Here is a 12,695-nt window from a genome sequence, read left to right as displayed (position 1 = left end):
ACGTAGGCAGCTTAGTTGGCGATCATGCTCGAGGACTGTATGTGGAGATGTCACGGTTGGAGGAGATGATTCGAGCTGAGAGGCGAGTGATAACACAGTGTAGCAACTCCAATAAGGTTTTCTCTTGGTTTTGCCTCCAGACCATAAGAAAACTAAATTCTAATTTTGTTCTAATTGTCTCTTATTGTTTCTATATCTTAAGCTCTGAAGTATCCTACATCATTTCTGAAACAAACCTTACTCTGAAGAATCTGTTTATGATCATTCTGATAGCCTTTGCATTGTTCCATAATACTACAAAGTAGTACAAAATTTGTCTCACCAGTTACAAGCAAAAAATGTTTATAAAAAGGTATGTACTAATATCTTTAGAAACTAAAAGCATCTAAATGTCGAGTAAAGTTTGCTTTGTGAAAATAAAACAAAATTGTTTCAGTAAACCCATATATTTCAGAGTTTTCTGAAAGACTGAGAAAGGTCCTAAAGTCAAAGCCGCCTCGATGGCGCAGTGGTAACGTCATTGCCTTGTAATCAAGGGGTCCCGGGTTCAATACCCGATTGCAACACATAGTGGTTCTGATCCCACTTTAAACTGTACGTCCAGTCCCGATTAGCCTTACTGTGCATAAAGTGGACTTAAAACACCAAATCAAGGTCCTAAAGTCAAGTCTCAGAAGTGTTGCATCCGTCAGAATTACGAGGTGCATCAAGAAAGTAAGTTCCGTAAGTGACCCAAGATGGCACAAGTGGTCAGAGCGGGACGCGCTTGCGCAGGAGTGGAGGAGGAACACTTAGCCATAACCTGGCGCAAGCGCAGTTGGGTGGGGTCAGTGGTGAGAGAACTGTGGTACGGGAAACATGGCTGCATGCATACAGTCTCCCGCAGAGTGCAAAGTACGTGCAGTAATCAGATTTTTCTACGCTAAGAAGCTGTCTGCATCAGAGATCCCCCTGCAAACATGGTGACGCCTGAATTGGTGGAAAGTGTGCAGCAAGCAATGCTGCAGAACCAGCAGTTTACAATGTCTAAACTCGCAGGTCAGTTTCCGCAGATCTCCCGTTCCCTGCTGGATGAGATCGTCACCAAGCGGCTGCAGTTTCTCAAGTTGTGTGCACGATGGGTTCGTCGTGGACATTGGTGCGGCCTGCTGTCCTTTTTCTACACCATCTTCGGACAATTCCTTCACTAATGTCATTCTGTCCATACACTTCACACAACTGCCAGGGGATCTCTGACTATGACAGCTTCTTAGATTGGAGAAACCTGTACTACAGTTCTCTCACCACTGACTCCACACAACTGAGCTCGTGCAAGGTTATGACTATGTGTTCCTCCTCCACTCCTGTGCAAGCGCGTCCCGGTCTGACCACTCGTGCCACCTTTGCGCACTTTCGGAACTTACTTTCTGGATGCGCCTCGTACAAAAAATGTAGTTTCTAAAACTGAAAATTGAGATGGGGTAGAAATATTCTGAAATTAAACAACTTTCATCAAGGAAAACAAAATTACATGAATTGATAGTTACATATTTGAAGGTGCTAAGAAAATAATTTTAAAAAATTGATGTAAATTTGTCTGAATGTCACACTCGTCACAATGGAATTGTGTTTTCTTTTCCAGGCTGCTGCGCTCTTGAAAAAGACCGAGGGTGTAGTGACTTTAGTTTTATGTAATCCCAATAAAGCGAAGGAGGAAGAGATAGAAAGGGCAACGACACCAACGCCACTGCCTGCGGTGGCCGGACCAGAAGCCAAGAAGGAGGATCTGAAGGAAACGGAAAAGCCAAGTGAGTAGCTGCCTTTGTACCACGTTCAGGCATGTTGTTCATTCTCAAGTAGTTGTCTCTGCCTGTTGTTTCTTGTAAGGGATGCAAAATTGGATTTAAAAGCTTACCTGCACTATTTATGCTCATGTCCACACATTCTATCTGCATGGTTGAGAGTAAACATATTGGTATGAAGTTTTGCAGTCTGTTCTATTAGGAAAAATATATTTTAGAATTTGTACAGTCACGTCAGTATTCTAAATATTAGTTATAGTAGTATCTGGTTAAATTGTACAGCCATCAGATATTTTTTTCTGCAATTTAGATTGTGTGGGTATCCATCATCTAGATTGTACAGATATCTGGTCATCCTTAATACAAGGGAGAGTCAATTGAAAACCTTCATTTGTTTTTCTTTCTTATCTATTAGATTTCTGTATGTAGGGTTGCACAAGTTTCCTGCAATTTAGCACAGACCTATTGCTCATCTACATATATTTTCAACTTTGAGTTAGTGCCTGTATATCTTAAGAAGAATAAGTCGTGGGGTCCACATGCAGTCACTTACGAGCCACTGCAAAGGCCTTTCCACCCATCTTCCTGCGAACCGAGGCCATTGTCGAACTTTCTCCTCCATTAGTAAACTTGCTGGCATGGTAAGCACGCAGAGATATATTGAATTTTCATTTGCCGAGACATTTCTGTAAGTTTTAGGCTGACAGAGGGCAAGTGGGGCGCCATCTTTAAAGGGACAAAAATGGAGTTTTGAAGCTCACTTGATTAGTATTGCAGTCTTGAGGTAGTTTTGTAAATACGAGGGTGGGCTGAAAAGTAATGCCTGCTATTTTTTTGTGATGGTTTAAAGACATTTTGGATTTTGAGCAACCATGCATTGTTCAAAGAACTTCTTGAGAATTCCTCAGCAGGGGTTTTCATTGTGAGCAAGAACAGCCCAATATCATACAGCACTGATGTTACACATTCATTGCCATAAAAAGCCTTCATTCTCTGATGAATGTCAATTGGGGGACACATTTTCTGCAGTTAGAAACTTGGTCACCACACGCAGTTTCAGGTGCACCGACATTGTATGGTTACATGCTGCCATTTTCCTCGCTCTAGTTCAGCAACCCCTGGTGATAGAAATTTGAAACTTGGAATGGAGAAGGGGGGAAGTCTGAAGAGAACAATGCATGGTTGCTCAAAATCCAAAATGTCTTTACACAAAAAAATAGCAGCCATTACTTTTCAGCCTGCCCTCGTAACAGTTGATTCCTCATGTAAGTTTAAGCTCTATACAGTGTACCTTACAATTGTTATTGGACTTTTAAGGTTTTCAACTGAGTCTCCTTGTGCTGGCAATTTTTGCCATGCTTAAAGAAAGCCAAATATACACTAAAATCGTTCATAAGTTTATAGAGAATTTAGGAATTACTTAATTACTGAATGTAGTCCATAGTGTTAACTAATATGAGTTGAAACTTGGTAATAAACTCCACTTGTGGGTGTCTAAAAACCCTTACAATGATAGCCAAAATAATAAACAGAATGTGCATTGTTCTTTTGAAAATTTTGAGTGTGTTTTGTAAATGTGAAAGTGACCAAATTAATTTCTGAAACTATGAGGGTCAGTCAGTGGAAAACAGGCCAATATCTCGACATGTACATGCTGCTGCTCCATGAAACTCCTGCCACTGGAAGGGGGTTCCGTTGTTGCCCGGTAAATGGCAGGCTTGTGTGAGCCGTGTTAAGTGCAGATGTGCACTGACTTGCCGTCCGGCATATCATGGAGGCCAGTAAGGAAGAGCAGTGAGCAGTTGTGTGGTTTCTGGTGGCAGAAGATGTACACTGTCGATCCTGTTAAATGACGTCATTCACATGTTGGATGAGGTAATCATTTGCAACAGTGACAGCCTTCGCAAAACCTCAAACTCCACTCCTTCACCTCTGACAGAGGTAAACAATGTTCCCCATACATTGCCGTCATTCAACGGTGAATGTCTTGCATACTAGCACCTTCCACCACCAGGAAACGCGTGACTGCTCGCTGCTCTTCCATACTGGCCTCAATGATAGCCGGATGGCATGTCCCTGCACGTCTACACTTCACCACGCTCACACTCGCTCTGCTTCACACTAGCCTGCAATGTGACTGCCATCTACGTGGTGACAAAGGAATCCCCTTCCAGTGGCAGGAGTTTCGTGGAGCAGCACCATGTATATGTCGAGATATACGAGGTGGCCTGTTTTCCACTGACTGACCCTTATACATAGTAACTTATGATCTGGGGTCTCGTCTTGTGTAACAACGCAAACATGTAGTGGAAAAACCATTTACATGCTGAGCAAACTGTGCCAAATGCTATAGTCCACAACATATTAACATAATACCTTGAAATGGTAACATCCCCCCCCCCCTTCTCATGAACTTGAAAGAAAACTTGGGTTGTCCTGATGGCATAGTGGTAACATCGTCACCTTGTAATCAAGGGGTCCCGGGTTCGATACCTGGTGGAGGCACATAGTCGCTCAGATCCCACTTTAAACTGTAGGCCCAGTCCCGATTAACTTTACTGTGCATAAAGTGGACTTAAAACACCAACTCAATCAATCAATCATTTCTTCTTCGTTCCTACCACTCTGACATGCAAGGTGGATGAAACTGCAATGTTGATTGTGTTTTGTTATGCTGTTTTTTAGTATGGCATTGTCGACAACTATTTCAAATCATAGATGTGAAATGCCTATGTATGAAGTCCTTTTTAGTTAAGAATTATTGGCACTTGAATACATAGAAAAGAATTTGAAACTAAAATATAAAATTCAAACCTTTTAAGTTAGAAAATAATAAAAAAGAACTGCTATTTTTATGTTAACTTAAAACTGATAAATTTAGAAACTCTAAAACAAAATTCACATTCAATATTTGCATAATAGTAAAAAAAAGTATGTACATTTCTTGTAATTAAAAATAGATTATGTTCAAACATAATCATAGTACTGAGATTGGTGCATTGAATTTGTTTTTTCTTTCATTCACACAAACGTTGCAGCCCTTATTATTCATGTACTGTTGCTAATAATTCTAAAGTCAGCTCTGTATAATTTTAATTTCTGAACCTAATTGCTGTCTGCTTGCACATAAAATATACAGAATAATTTTAAATTTTTTACATTTCTTTATGATTATTTTATTATGTATGGTTTTGCAAGTCAAATTCTTAGTATATTCGTATTTATTCTGATAATCCATCTTAATGGATCAGAATATATAAGATCTTACTAAAATTTGACGCACAGATGCTGTAAGTACTATTTTTCTTTATACTTCATAATTCTACGTTAACCACACCTCACTGGAAGAATAAGTTATTTCTATTATTAAAGGGTTGATAGAAATTTGAATTATTAATCCTAGTTTCGTGGAATAAAATGATGTTATTCATTAAATTTGTAATAGAGCAAGTAATTTACTCTGATAAGCTTAATTTTTATTTTCCCGTGCAAATTTTCTTTACGATCGATTTCGCCACCCATCTGGTGGCTTCATCACATGCCTGACGAAGCCACCAGACGGGTGGCGAAATCAATCGCGAAGAAAATTTGCAATGAAAAATTAAAAGTAAGCTTATCAAAGTAAATTACCTATCTTTGCCAAACAGATATCTTTAGATACAGTAGAGCAAGTAGTTATATGAAGCAATTTGCAAAAAAGCATGCAAATTTAAGATACGAGGGTCATCCAGAAAATAAAGACTGTTTGGTTATACAAGATGAAAAACACAATATTTATTGGAAAAAAACAATTCTGTTACATACCTGAAGCTTCCTTCACTTCTCTACATAATCACCTCCTACATTTAAACATTTGTCGTATCTGGGCACGAGCTTCAGAGTTCCCATGTTATACTCTTCTGCCACCAGTTCATTAAGCCAGGTGGTCACTGCATTCAAACAAGAGACCGTTCGCGCATTTCTGCCAAAAGGCACTACGATCAATCCAAATCGTTATTGTGAGACACTTAGAAAACTACAGCGAGCCATCCAAAACAGGAGGTGAGGAATGCTTTCTGGAGGAATTGTGCTTCTGCACGACAATGCCTGCCCTCACACTGCTGGTGCAACTCAAGAATTGCTGGATCAATTCGGATGGGAAATTTTTTGATCATCCACCCTATAGTCCAGACCTAGCTCCTAGCGATTTCCACCTTTTCCATAAGCTGAAAGAGTTTCTGGGTGGTAAACGTTTTGGAAGTGATGAAAAGTTGGAGAACTGGCGGCAGAAGAGTATAACATGAGAATTCTGATACGACAAATGTTTAAATGTAGGAGGTGATTATGTAGAGAAGTGAAGGAAGCTTCAGGTATGTAACAGAATTGTTTTTTTCCAATAAATATTGTTTTTCATTTTGTATAACTAAACGGTCTTTATTTTCTGGATGACCCTCGTATAAAACACTACTATTACTTTTGTAGCCATGTAAAATTGTAATATATTTACACATATGTATTTGCATAGAAGGTATTGTAGAATTAGCCCGATTAATTTAATTTGTGGTAAATTCACAAACATTACTTCTTTATCCATTAATACAAACACTTTTTCAGTATACAGATTTTTAAGGCTTAGTTGGACCTTTTCCCATCCCTTGGGCAGCTTTATTGAAATTTTCCTCTCATTTGGAAAAGCCACTATGATATTCCAAAGTCTGAAAAATTAAATCAGCTTATAATTCCTTCTTGAGCATTCACGTGAATCTTTGTGTGATTTGCTTTTCGCTGTTGTCTAGATATTCTCAATAGTTTAACCTTTACACGTATTTTGGTCGATATATTGACCATTGAATATAAGGTGCTACTCGAATTTTGGTCGATATTTCGACCATGCAGCTGATTACAAATTTCCTTTTTTTTTTTTATATATTATCTTGATACCTTTCTGTTGGGTCGAAACACTTACAGTGGGTTAAACGAAGCTTTGGCACGTCATGTGGATGCAACCCCCCTCCTGCCCCCTCCCCCCCCCCCCCCCCCGAGTCCAAAGTTTTGTATGGAAGTTGGCGCGAATTTTAAATTTGTACACTTATTTGTCAAAAAATGTTATAACTCTTAGACTATTTGACCAATCTACTTCGGGTAACTTTTGTTTTACAGCTAAAACATCAGAGCATGCAACCGTGCAGAAATCAAAACGCCAAAGCCAATAAGAGGGGTTGGGTGGGCCGCGGCCCCCAACTTTCAATGAAAAAATCATAAAAATTGGGAGTTTGCCTCCTCTTTCCGTGCTGTTTTGGGAAGGGGATGCAAGCTAGGCTTAGTTTCAAAGAATGGTCCTTTCTCAACCGAATGAAAGTCATTTCATGTTCCTGGGAGCATTACATTATCGAATATGTGAAAAAAACTACCCATTTTTATGATTTTTTCATTGAAAGTTGGGGGCCGTGGCTTACCCAACCCCTCTTATTGGCTTAGGCATTTTGATTTCTGCACGGTTGCATGCCCTGATGTTCTAGCTGCAAAACAAAAGTTACCTGAAGTAGATTGGTCAAATAGTGTAAGAGTTATAACATGTTTTGTCAAAAAAGTGTACGAATTTAAAATTCACGCCAAAGGCCTTGGCGAAACCGGGGTTTACTTTTTGACGACCCCCTCGGCAGAGTAAAGGTTAATAGACTTACGTAGCCATGAAACTATTGCAAATATCTGTGCAACTGCAAAAGCAAACCACACAAAAGATTCACGTGAATGCTCTGGAAGGAATTCTTATCAGATGTAATTTTTAAGATTTTGGAATCATGGAAGATTTTTGAAAGGAAAGGAAAATTCAAAAACATCTGCCCTGGCGACTGTAAAAGATTCATCCAAGCCTTTAATCAGTATTTACAGAATTTTAGTGAAAACAGCTTAAAATATTGTTTCTATTTAAAGTGCATTTAAGAAGCAAGAATAGTCTGTAATAGTTTGTTACTTTCAATTTAGAAAAAGGAATTTAGAGAATTAATAGAATATTTATAAACCTCTACAACCATAAAAGTTTTAGAATAAGGGAATATGTATACTGCTTTACATACACGTTGGTATTCAAATGCACTAAATATGTTAACATGCAAACGTTTGGGTATGGATAAAATAAAATGGCTGTAAAATTTTTTTGGTCAAATATAATTACCTGAAATATTGTATACAAAAGAGTGAAAGGTGGGAGTTTTTATTTTTATACACTACCAACAGTTTCGTACAGTTTTTAGTTTTCTACATGGCCTCCATTGTGAACTCTGCACAACTCATAACGGTGATTCAATTCATTCCACGTCTGTTGTAACATCTCTGGGGTGATTCTGTGGAAAGCCTGTATGATTTTGAGTTTCAAATCATCAATGTCTGTGGGTTTCTGTGAATAGACAGTGTATTTAACTAAACCACAGATGAAATCTGGGGAGTTGGGAGGCCATGCAAGTGGTCCCCCACGGCCACACCAATGATGATTGAAATGAAAATTATAATCCACTTGTGCTCAGTGAGGGGGTGCACCATCTAATTGAAACACAATGTTCAAGTTGTTGTCTTGTTGGAGTTGGGGCAGTAGAAACAACTGCAACATGTCTCTAAGTAAGGAATATGATGTATTGTGTTCTCAGAATAGAAAAATGGTCCATACACTTTTATGCGACTCACTGCACACCACATGTTAACTTTTGGACTTGCCCTTTCCAGCTCATAGGAGACGTGGGGATTTCCCTTGGCCCAAATAATGCAGTTGTGTTTATTTACTCTACCACTGACGTGAAAAGTTGCTTAATCTGTGAAGAGTCGGTTGTTCAAGTAGGGTGAATTTTCTTCCATTTTTTGGCCAATAAACGTTGCAAAATTGAAGCAGGCATCATGGTCCCTATTGCGTAAGGCATGTAGGCGTTGAAAGCGATATGGATAAAGACGTAGGTACTTACGAACAATACGGTCGCAAGATGTATACGGTACATTCATCTCTGCAGATAGTCGTCTTAAGCATTTCCTCGGACTCCTTGTCATGGCTTCACTAACAGCTCTTTCTCTATCGAGATTACGACTGCGACCACCTGCAAGTTTTTTAAGCACTGAACCGGTTTCTTCAAATGTCCGATACCACAACAATATGGAATCGTATTTCGGTACTTTACGCACACCATACTGACGACGAAATTCCCATTGGACTTGTGTAACACTCTCACACTTAGCATACCAAAGGACACATTTACAGGGTGACAATTAATGAACTATATGAAATAAAACTGTCATAATTTCTGAACGGTTCACGTGATGCCGTCCAAACTGCGTGGCTGGCCACAGGGCACGATGGGAATTCATATGCGTATGCACATGCAACGTGTTGATGTCGGCCATTTGCAAGTGAAAATGTCCTGGAGGAGTATTGGGGACCGCATTCTGGCTCTGGGGTACCCAGAGGCTACTGGAAGGGGGAAATGTTAAGGACAAGGTATACAGAAATAACCCCAAAACCATTGCTGAGCTGAAAACTGCCATTCAGGAGGCCATCGATGTTTCGACACTTCGGCGGGTCATGTAGAATTTTTCTGTTCGTCTGCTCCACATCATCGCCAGAGATGGCAGACATATCGAACATGTCATAACCTAAATCCGAAAGTCTGTAGTGCCATTTACATGCGCAATACAGTTTGTGTACTACGTGGTTTGTCACTAATTTCAGTTTTATTTCATATAGTTCATTAATTGTCACCCTGTAGCTCATTGCTGGTTCGTAAATGCCATTTTAACAACAGCAATAACAATAAAGAATCAGTTCAAACTTCATTGTTGCCAACACACTACAGCAAAACTCCCATGTTTCACGCACGAAAACAGAAACACGAAAATTTTCCTATTATGACATTTACATTTCTATTAATGTTTTATTTTATCCATACCCAAATGAATAACACTGTGTATTAGTGTTTTTAAAGATCCTTGTATTTATGTGATATGTAGTTCTGGTGTTGTTTAATGCTAGCTTTCTTTGCTTGGTAATGACATTTAATTGTTTAAGGAACAAGTTTGCATGAAAGATCTTGAATTTATTTTTTTATTATTGCAAATATTTTGGCTTTTTTGCTAAACAAACAAACCTTCCTCTTTTTTTATTCAAGTTATATTTAATACTGCAGTACCTGACCTTTAACCCTCAATTAGGCACATGAGGTACAGGTGACCCCATCGATATTCATTGCGAGATTGCAACACTGTGAAATATGCTGCACATGGGTGCTTTTGTGTACAGTGAAACCTCGATTTTACGTTTTTCAGGGGACCAAGATGAATAATGTAAAATCGAGGAAAATTTTATAGCTGCTACGTTGGGACCATTAAGATTGAATGTATAATGCGAGAAAATGTGATATCCGGGAATGTAAAATCTGTTGCACTTCTAAGCCTTGTAAAGTTAATGTTAGTCGCTGCTTGAGGGACAAAATACGTAACAAGAAAAATATCAAAATGAGAAAGACAGAGAAGACAGTAGATTTAGATGTTATATGGAAGTGAGCAAGGGGACGTGGCACTGCTTTGGTTGTTAACGTATTTAGGGATGTAGGAACAACTTTCCCAAGAATGCAGCCGATCTTAGAAGGAAGACAAAGATGAACATTCAGCATGTATATGCAGTGTAATTCATGATGTGTTACGTCTTACGTCTTCGTATAGCAGTTTTAAGCTATTATATTCCTCATGCAAATTAAATGTAACATGAAAAATGTTTAGAAGATGTTTCAAAGTCTCTTTATGTCTTTTGTGTATGGTCATTTGTTTTTTAGATAACAATTAACATTTTTATTTAAAAGTAGGCTATGTATTTACATTAAGAGGCCAACATAACAGTTTTATGCAGGCCTTGGTAGCCGAGCGTGTTGGATGGTCGACTCAATTCGCTTTGATCTGGAGGTCTCGGGTTCGAGTCCCGGCGAGGGCATGGGTGTGTTTTAATGTCTGCAACAGACTTGTAGAGAAAGGACATGTGACAGGTGCAAATAACCTTAGTATTGATGTACCCATAAATATAACTAATATTTACAATATTTAACAGTTTTATTTAATTATTTACATAAATACTAACACAAATCGCAGGAAAATTAGTTTTACTTTTTTGTTATTGCTAGAATATTTTACTTTTTAAATTTAATTTTGCAATAATAAAAAAAGCACACAGCACGCCATGCTTTAGCAATAATGCCTTTGATCATAGCCGTTCCAGCTTTCACAATACAGACTTTTCATAAGCTTTCCTTGCGTACTTTACTGCAAGTCAATGTTAGTGTTAAATAAACTCAAAGACTTCAGAATTATTTTCCCCTTATTCTTTGGACTGGAGGAAGAGATTTCGAGGATAACTAAATATTGTACATATCAATATTGCCTCAAAGTCGTGGTTACGACCTCAAGTTGTTCAGAATTCACTACACAATATACAGGTATAATTGTCATATCACCTCGTTATTTTGAAACTCTTTTTAGTAAAAACGTTAACAATACTCATAATTATATACTTAGTATGTGTTTTGCTGTCTCCGGTCATAGCCCTCCCTCCAAAGTTGATGATTTAGGGGTCTCAGCCCCCCAAAATTGATGGTCTAGAACATTTCAAATGTGTATTTAAAGTTAAGTTCATGTTGCACAATTCAGATTAAACTTTACAAGAGAAGCAAAATAATACATTAGATCCTCTTAAGCAAAATTATTTGAGGGGCTCTGCCCCCACATCATTAAAGCCCCCCCCCCTCCCCAAGCCCCATGGAGTCGGCGCCTATGAGTATCATGTTACCTTATTTAAATCCCAGAGTTTTAATTTTTCATTTACAACCAAAAATGGGAATTGTAGGTTACGCGGATGCTGCTTCCGTTTTTGAGTGCACACATTGGTCTCATCATCAGGAAATGTTGACGGGATCATTTATATTCTGTCCTGTGATTGGTTGAGTGTTGAGGTTGGGTTTGCACTTTCTCAGGCAGAAAAAAAAATTCAATTAATTCAGGAGCGAGCATTATATACATACAGAACATTCTCCCTACAAGACTCTGTGGCAAGCGACCTGGCATCAGCGATGTCTTTCCCGGTGAACGGGTCCGCGACAATCGCACACTACAGTCTGATTTTTCGCTCTCCCTACCTTCGCTCTCTTTCCCTGTCTGTTGACATTGCAGATTGACGCCAGTATAATCCTCCCTCGGAAGTTGTGTTTTCTTCTAGTTAGATTAGGTAAGTTATTTGTTGAAAGTAATAATACTTTATATTAGAAATACTGCGAATTAATTATAAATTCAGTCATCTCAAAAATGTGTTCTTATATGCTGGCAAATACGATATATTATCCCTGACTAAAGATACTTCTTTTAATGGTTGTTAAATATACTTTTTGTCACTTACACTTGTGGTATTGTGAGAATCGTGCTTATAATCCCCGTTCACATTCTAAATATTCTTTTCACCTGATATTGATATCTGGTACTACTTGGAATATTTGAGAACAAATATTGGTATACATATTTTGTTTTGAGTTTTATTTACAACTTCCAGTTTTTATTTTTGCTATAAATACGCAACTCTTGAAATTATTTTTGTAGAACTGCTGTTTAAAACAAAGACTAGCTTGTATTGTTTTATTATTTTCAGTAATTTGAAATGTAGACCGCTTTGCTGAATGCTTCTGTAGATTAAATATAAGCACCAAAATATTTCAATTATTTATCATGGGATTGTTATTAATATTGGGCTATGAGATTGTTACTTTTCATATTGAGCTTGTTCTTTTTTTCACTTGAAATTTTCATATGATGTTTTCTTTTGTTTTGCCATCATGGTGTGCTGATGGATTTGCTCTATATGCATGGTCCATGTGAGTACGGCCATTTTGTTTGTTGCTGTTTTTTAGCTTCTGCGTGGTA

At 38.2% G+C, this 12,695-nt stretch overlaps 1 protein-coding gene across 5 annotated transcripts in view; it reads left to right on the top strand.

Annotated features, from left to right (window-relative positions):
• Positions 1–12,695, top strand: part of LOC145981803 (multiple PDZ domain protein-like) — a 963,820-nt gene that overhangs the window by 921,833 nt on the left and 29,292 nt on the right. For all 5 annotated transcript variants that reach the window (XM_083115230.1, XM_083115226.1, XM_083115228.1 and 2 more), the window contains one exon: positions 1,622–1,787. In XM_083115230.1, the coding sequence (XP_082971356.1) occupies positions 1,622–1,787 (166 nt within the window). The remainder of the gene's footprint in view (positions 1–1,621; positions 1,788–12,695) is intronic.

Source organism: Lepisma saccharinum, chromosome 30, assembly GCF_977018435.1.
Source record: "Lepisma saccharinum chromosome 30, izLepSacc3.1, whole genome shotgun sequence".
Taxonomy (NCBI): Eukaryota; Metazoa; Arthropoda; class Insecta; order Zygentoma; family Lepismatidae; genus Lepisma; species Lepisma saccharinum.
Note: the sequence above shows the minus strand (reverse complement) of the source record. Positions and strands in the feature narration are given on the sequence as shown.